Raw genomic sequence first — 8638 nt, forward strand, 5'->3', positions numbered from 1 at the left:
CTTAGCATTATCTCTTTGTCCACTTTAATCTTAAAATATTGTTTTCTGCTAAAGCTATACTGATAAATAATATTAGCTGGTGCAATTACAGCTAGAAACGACAATGACATGGCTTGTTGTTTGTTTACTCTTATATATTGCAGTGAAGTTCAATTATAGTGATATTTACAGTACGAGAAAATGTAGTTACAAGTGTTTGTGTCTATGTCAACTAGCTTGTGTCACAGGGTTTGGTGAACCTATCTTCGTATAGTTGAGAACTGTTGTCGTTTTCTTCATTTATATGAAACTTGATTTGTTTGATTGAGTTGGTCGTTGAAGGTTGATGTTTGTCTGGTATCTCAATAGGCCCCTCAAAAGCTCAAAGGTAAGGATTGTATGTTGAGCTTGGAACACATGGACATGAGCTTGTAAGAGATGAGAACGAGAAGCTTGGTGAGGATATCCGCTACTTGATCCTGACTTGAAATGAAATGAACCTGAAGTGTACGATTTGCCGCTTCATCTTGAACAAAATTATAATTTATTTCAATATGTTTAGTACGTAAGATTAGTGGTGAGATTGTCACACCAATGGGTAGGGGCCATAGGAAGAAAGAAGCCAAGTTCACGGAGGAGTGATTAAAGCCATATCAATTAAGTAGTAGCATTAGTAACCGTGCGGTATTCGGCCTCAGTGTAAATCAAGCCACAATATGTTGTTTATGGAAGTTTGTGTATGGCATGAACCCCTCTTTTTAAAAATTTTCTCTTATCGTTTTCAAAAATTGGTTCTCAAAATCAAAACGTATTTCAAAAACATATGAAAAGTTTTCTCTGTACAAACCCACTTTAGTAAAAAATGCCAGTGTAAAAACATTTCAATTTTGAGAGACTTTTCTTTCGTAATAGAATCCAAATAACAGATTCTCCTAGCATCATAGCTATACCAAAACATGAGTGTTATATCTATAGGTTAGTTAAACTCAGTTGATATATGATAATAATGGTAAACAATTAAATCAAAACATAGAGATATATTTTTACTTCTTATTTCATTATATATTGTTTCGTTAAGAGTCCCCCATTTAATACTGGGTTATCTAGCGTACTCTCTCACTAGTCACTAGACACGGGGTCATTGAGCGTGCTCCCTCAATAAACACTGGATCGTCAAGTGTACTTTCCCACTTGATACTCGGTGGCTAATTGTACTCCCCCTGCTAGCACTGGGTTGTCAAGCATATTCTCCCACTTAAAAGCCTGTCATTTAGGGTCCTACAAATTCAAAAAATTCAATGAATGATTTGAAAAAAATTAATTGAGATAAATAAAATATGTACTGCAAAATATGAATTAGTGTCCCTTCCTTTTTTTTTTTTCTTTTTTTTTTTTAATAAAAAAAAAAAAAACCATTATATTCACAAAATCAACAAATTCGGCTGAAACATGCCAAATTTATCAAAAAAGGCTCATGTTTGAGTTTCTTGTCCTTGTTAGTTTTCCCAGCAACCAAAAACGAGTTGCAAATAGTTGGCTTTCTTCTCTTTTCCTTAAGCATAAATGAGATGCAACCATTATATTCTAACTTTTAAAGTTTCCTGTCCTTGTTCATTTTCCCAGCAACCAAAAGATGGAAATGAAACAAATGAGGCAAATATTTGAGTTTCTTCTCTTTTCCTCTTGGCAGTCAAATACAGAAAAACAAAATTGTAAAACACAGAAAAGGGAGACTCCTTGGCCTTTGTGTTGAGTTTACTCTTCAAGTTGTGCGTAAGAAAGATCAAGAGGAAGGCATTTGCTATCCTGACTTTATTGAAGAAAGGCAAACTTCATCAGAGAAGAAAAATGAAGTATAAAAGAGTGCCGCGTATGAAATGAGAATAGTGCAACAGTTTAGGTGTTTCATTCAAGTCTGATCATTCATCAGCTATGCACAGCTAGTCCAGCACATTGATCCACATTGATTTCTACTAAACACGGCAGATTATCGAACCTGGGATCTACTCCGAATTGAATCGAATCTCTGCAAATTGTTCCTTTATTTCTTCACATCTGGTATGAATGGTACACTTAACAACACAGAGAGCACTCCCATACAGCAAGGTAACAAACTCTTTTTTCTTAATCAGCATCAAAAAATAAACCACATAAATTTGTAATGGGGAATTCAAGGGAAATATCAGTGGAAAAAATAAACCAGAAACTTGTGATGGGACATTCCATGGAAATCACAGGGATCCAGTTCATTTGGGATCACCATACAAAGAAGCAGTAAAACAAACAAATGGCCATACAAGGGAAAGAGAATACACTTAACTATACAGTAAGGAAGGATTGTACAATCATTGTACAATCAACTCATCCATTGCTCATGCTCAACTTTAACAAGGATGAGAACTTCCAATTACAAGGGGTAGCCACACCTTCTTGGATCTCTCACAAAGAAGGGATGTCTTAGTGCTTCCCTTGCCTTGAGTCGCTCTGCTGGGTCATAACGGAGGAGCCCTTGCAAGAGATCAATCAAGTCGCCAGCAGAGTGATCAACATGCTGCATTATTAGGTTCTGTGACACAGAGTTTAACGTAAGATTCATCCAATTGCTCATGTAAGACAAAACGGGTATAAATAGGAACAGGTCAAACAATTGCCTGTATACAACTTTGTCCAAATATATGGTAACGCAGGCAGCAAACTAAACTAGAATTATTTGTCCAGGTAATTAAGAAAAGCACAGTTGCAAAGGGTTTTATCATCTCAGAACCAAATGGTGTGACAGAAGATAAAACAAAATATTGCACTCAGTGAAAAAACTGGTGTGAAAGTGAAGTTCAGGAGACAAATTCAGCAAGTCTATCTCAAGATGGTAGGTGAATTGATGTTTTGAGATCTTACAATACACAAAGTAGTTGGCATGGATCAGATTTATTTTAGGTTGTTGATGTTAACCATGCTAACCTTTGTAATTGTATGGAAGGTAGAGTCCTAGAGTCAATTATTATGGGACAGCTCATGATGTAAAAACTAGAAATTAAAAAATAAAAAATTCCAATAAAAAGTAACCATGAATCACTATGTGCAATTTGTTGAAATATTAAATTCTCCAATGCTTATTGCAACTGAAAATCTGAGCTTTTTTACACAAAAGCTGGGTAGAGTTATCAACCATATGGCAAGGTATATGCAGCTACATCAATCTATCTAACAAAGGAAATCAAAGAAATAAATTGGAGATGTATAGTGGCAAATTTATATAAACAATATGAAGCTGCAAATTCTGAATAATTACCGGCAGACGGGGCAATTTGCAAACTGCTTTCATGCTTTCCCTTGATGTTGCACCATCAGGCCAATCTAACCTTGCACCCCTCCTGAAATATTTCTCAGCACGGCGGCTGATCATGCACAGGTACACAACATAAGAGCTTCATCCACATAAAGAAACAGAAACACATTGCAGAAAAACAATCTAGTCACTCTTACTCAGCTCTAAGCACCAAATGTTGGGGTATTGGCCCCAAAACCCTCTCCATCATGGCAAGAGATGCTCCAAGTTTTCATGCGTTTGGAAAAGGGCCTCTCCCTGATCATAAATGAAACAGAGGGATATATAAGGTAAACATGAATCCAGACTTTATAGCTACATGGAAATATTCAAATCTCCCAGAACCAATAGTAAATATTATTAAATTTCCCTAAGGTATTTTGTTGAGCTCCATAGTTCCAAAGTCATACGTCTTTGCAGTGAACAATCAGTTTCATGAGAAAATGAGCCTATATCTATGCAATGATGTTCTAGACAATAATTTGTCCCCAAGGTGTTCACATTATGCAAAAGTTCAATAATGAATATTTCAGTGACAGAAGGATGATTTGAATTTCAAGGGTGCCTCATGTCATAAAAGGCCAGTTTCCACATTAAATTCTCTTAATGAATCACCAAAACCAGTGTTCAGTAAAATTGGCATCACGATACATTTTGTCTTGGGCACACGGTTGTTGCAATTAACACGAAATATCCAATGCCATTAAGTTGTAAATGTTCGTGGCCATATAGACAGAAAGGCACTTACAGAGCATAGCTCAACAAGTATGCAACCCGCACTCCATAAATCACAAGGATAATTCCATCCAAGACCTGCAACATCATCCCACAGAGTATCATCCAGAAGAACCAAAGCTAAATTCTGACTACAGTAGTCTGACTGGGAATAATATTTTACCTAATATAACTTCTGGTGCACGATAATGTCGAGTTGACACCACATAGCTGTGATCCTGGTGTTCAAATGTTGTACTTCCAAAATCAATGAGTTTAATGGCGCTCGACTTAGGCAGATTCTTGAAGTAGGAACCTTCTTTTGTTGACCGTGATAGAAACTTAAATTGCCGCCAGTGCAGAATTAGAAACAATATCAGAATTTTGAATTTAACCAATAACCCAGCTCAAAAGCATGAAATTCAACCATGCTTGCGATCAAATATAAGACATGAGAAGATATAGTACCTCTTAACCAAACTTTGTGATTATTTTAAACCCTCAAAACTAATATATTGTCACTTGAAACACCAAAACAAACACAACATAAAAGCATTTAAATTAAAAAGACATGAATGCATGTGTATGCGTGTACCAAGTAATCAAATATGTGATAAGAATTGCACCATTATGACAAATCGATGATTTACTCCCATTTAAAGTCATAAAAAAGGGGGGATATGCCTAGAAACCATTAACATGAATAAGAAAACAATACCTTATAATCCGGCACTTTGACATACTCGGAGGAGACAAGAAGAATATTTTCTGGCTTCAAATCAGTGTGAATAAGGTGCAAATCATGCATAACTACAAACATAAATCAGCAAATGAGTCAATAAGAGGTGAAAATAATTATCAACAACCATCAATTCCATGCTTGTCCCAAAAAAATAAATTTAGTTGGTTTTGAAGTGGAGAAATCTTCTAGTATGGAAATGAAGTAACTAGATGCTAAAATCTCAGCTTGTTATTAAAAACATTTGAGCATCAAGTATAAAGAATTCAGATAAAATAGTGCAAGAATTGCCCACACACATGCTACAGACTCCAAAAGTTGTCTGCCAACCTCCCGAACAAGATCAATGGGAAATGAACGGTAGCTGTTTTTGCGAAGAAAATCGTATAAGCTTGGTCCAAGCTTCTCAAATACCTGTTGAAACCATTTAAATTTCATCCGCAAGTTGTTCTAACTCACAGAATATTCAGGCATGAAGGAACACACATTGCCCCTTCAAATTAATCAAATCAGAAGCACCAATAAATACTTACAATACAAATATGATTACGATAGTCAAACCAATTCCGTATTTGCACACAACTGCAAAGAATGAAACCACTTATACCAAAAACACTTTGAAGTTCTACAACCAATAAGGGGGAAAGAAAAATAACATCCATACCGGGTGCCACCAACATCATGCCTGGCAAGCCTCTGAAGGACATCGATTTCAATCATTGCAGCTTCTCGATATTTGTGAATGGAGCGAACAACTTTGATTGCCACAAATTCTTTCTTTTCATTGTCAAAACATTCTAAGACTTGCCCAAATGTCCCTGCAAAAGTTGTGTTAAAGATCACAAGAAGCAAATCAAATAAAGAAACATTACTGATTCTTAAGATCCAGTATGTTATCTTAACAGCAGAAAATTTTTTGATTAATAGGAAATGTATTCAAACTACAATCTAAGGAGGATATCACTTCATAAATGACTAATGAAATTGAAAACATATAAAAGGTGCAAGGAAGAATTTAATGAAATACTGACCTTCACCCATTTTGCTGAGAATCCTGTCTGCAAGTATAATTTTTAAATTTTTTTTTTTTTTAAAAAAAAAAAAAAAAAAAAAGTTAGTTAGTAGTGAACGAGTTATGAGTACCATTACCACTCATAAATTAGAAGTATAAGATGAGGGCCAATCCTTGAATAAACAGTGACATATATGAAAGCATGAACAAATAATCGTATGAATGATTAAACATATAAATCAAACACTCCTTGTATAGATATTGGAAATGGCTTGACAAGGTGTTTAGTCATGATATAACAGATTGAGAACCCAAAATTCTTTTACATCCAAATTGGAAGCCCAAGAAGCCAGACTACAAAAGAATCTTAACTTCCAGTTAAATATGTGGGATGCCTACAAGTAGCAATTCAAGCATCTGCTGAACCACAGAAATTATGGGTGATTATAGATGTTTACGGCTCTGACAAATTTTTTGAAGGGGAAGTACAAAGCTGTTCAAGCAGCATCCTATAGTGCAATAATATATACAGAATATATCGCAACCCCAACTCACATTTCCACCCAAGGGCGACAATTCTCACATTGCAACAATCCCAAATTTTTATAATGGAATGGCATTTCACAATGAGTGGAAGATGCTTACAGCGAAGAGTTAAATTTTCTCCGATAGCAAAGACATAATGGCCGTCTTTGTCATCCGGTCTCCAAGGCGGGGAGACATTGCGAGGCACTCCACTGTAAAACACAGATGAAATATATCCACAATTGGGCATTGCTGCGTTCCCAAACTCCTGCCCGCAATAGATAGGTGCAACCACCTGCATTACAAAAGAAAACAAAAAAACAAAATTAGCATCAATAAGACCAATTCCAATTCTGAGATCTTGCAACAGTTAAAAATTATGAATTTATTTTTTGATAAGTCAGTTACACATTATGAAAATTAAGGCCAAAGTTCTTCAACAATTACTTAGCATGAAAATTAGACAAAAACTTCAAAAATTACACAGTATGAAAATTAGGCAATCTTTTTTTTTTCAACAATTACATAGCATGTAAATTATAATTTTTTTCCTACGCTGAAAAAATTTATGGCAAATGAGAGATTTAAATGAAGAACCACATCAATATTTAATTTCTCTACAAATGTGTATAAAAAATTTATTAATTTAAAGCGAAAAATAAAGAAATTATCTTGCATAATCAAAGAATAATCCACATTCAAGGATCACAAAATTTACTCAATTTGTTATATCATACAAAAATACGAATAGTTAAATTACCGCGATAGAGAAAGAGAGAGAGAGATTGATACCTTGGGAGGAGGAAGAGGAGGGGGTAGATCCCAGGTTAAACGAGCTCGTTTCCTCGGACGCTTGTCCATATTTTTGTGCGGGAATTCTATAATCCTCTGCGTCTCCATTTTTCCCTTATTCTTCTCCAATTTCGCTCTTTGCGATGACACGATGAATTTGCAGAGATGGATCGAAAATCTTCAAGAAGCGAGAGATTCGAATCGGCCCGATCTAGAATCAAACAAATTGACCAACAATTTCTGCTGTTTTTGTTTCCATGAAAATGAGAACGATTGGAAATCTGGAAACCCTAATCTTGAAGCAGATCTGGAAGCTAAACCTGAAGCTTTGGAAGTTAACTCGGATCGATGGTGCGCTTCTAACTATGGTTGAGACCCGAACGCTGGGCCCCGATAGTTGATTGTTTCGGGGCCTGCTAGTTTTACTCAAATTCTCTTCATTTTTTGTTAAAACTTTTTCCTCCTCCTTTACTTCTTATATCTCTATTTTTAAAACAAATGAATTAGTAAATAATATAAAACACAAAATACTTAAAAAATAAATTTTACTTTTTTATTATATCAAAACACTTAAAAAAAAATTAAAAAAATACATTCCAAAACATATTAACAAAAAAGCGCGTGTGGAAATATTTTCGCCAATAACTTTTTAGTTTTATTAGAAAAATAATGTTAAATATCACACCCGATCCCAATTGGACCGACATTGAGGCCTATAATGATTTTCTAAATCTTTTATGAGGTAATTATTTCATAATTTCAAATCCTCAATATAGGGTTGTATCCAAGTTGAGTTGAGCCGAGTATTAAATTTAAGCTCGATTCATTTAATTTTATTTCGAATATACGCTGAGCTTAAACTTATCACTGAACTAGATAATCTGTTGAAGTTCATTTCATTTCATTTATGTCTTTAAAGGATAGTTCAATCGACTGGTAATTATAGAGGTCACTAGTTCAAATCTCCATCTCCCTTTTCCACTCCTTATGCGAACATGTAAAAATAAATAAAAATAAAAAGTTCAATTCATTTATTTTTCGAATGAAATTGAGTTTGTTCACAAGTTGCTCAACTAACTTATTCATTCCTTACATAAAATTAAATACCATGATTTTTTTATTTTTTTTTTCATAAATCCATACTAATCATAGTCAATTAATTATTTTTATGATTTTTTTATTTTTTCATTTGAGTTTTAAATAAATTAGCTTGAATGTTAAGCAATTAAGTCTCGAGTCTAAAGAGTCAAGAAGCTTCTCATATATTATAAGAGCCGCCCCCCTTCCATGTCCCTCTCCCTCTTCCTCCATCTGGTAGCAGTGCTCAGTATCTTATATGTAGTCTCTTCCGGTCTTTGTTTTGATGGTTTTGTTTTAGATCTAGGTTTATAAATTTAGATCTAGTTCGTCATTCTCAGATCTACTTGTCCCGGCTGGCTTCTTCACTCTCTGTTGCTTCTGCGCCAATCAACCAACAGAGTCTTGCGTGTTGGGGCGTGTTTCTCACGCACTGAAGCTTGGATCTCACGTGCCAAGTCGTGTCTTCCTGAGG

General features: G+C 34.9%; 1 protein-coding gene across 1 annotated transcript; it reads right to left on the minus strand.

Annotated features, from left to right (window-relative positions):
• Positions 1-2080: 2080 nt before the first annotated feature.
• Positions 2081-7516, minus strand: LOC132191480 (serine/threonine-protein kinase AFC1). The gene is given in 13 exon segments (XM_059606512.1): positions 2081-2545; positions 3269-3374; positions 3463-3521; positions 3524-3562; positions 4053-4117; positions 4203-4359; positions 4737-4828; positions 5057-5171; positions 5291-5339; positions 5422-5575; positions 5789-5815; positions 6415-6589; positions 7087-7516. Coding segments are annotated over 13 exon segments (1305 nt in total). The 5' UTR covers positions 7195-7516; the 3' UTR covers positions 2081-2386.
• Between the last annotated feature and the right edge of the window lie 1122 nt (positions 7517-8638).

Source organism: Corylus avellana, chromosome ca9 (genome assembly GCF_901000735.1).
Source record: "Corylus avellana chromosome ca9, CavTom2PMs-1.0".
NCBI lineage: Eukaryota > Viridiplantae > Streptophyta > Magnoliopsida > Fagales > Betulaceae > Corylus > Corylus avellana.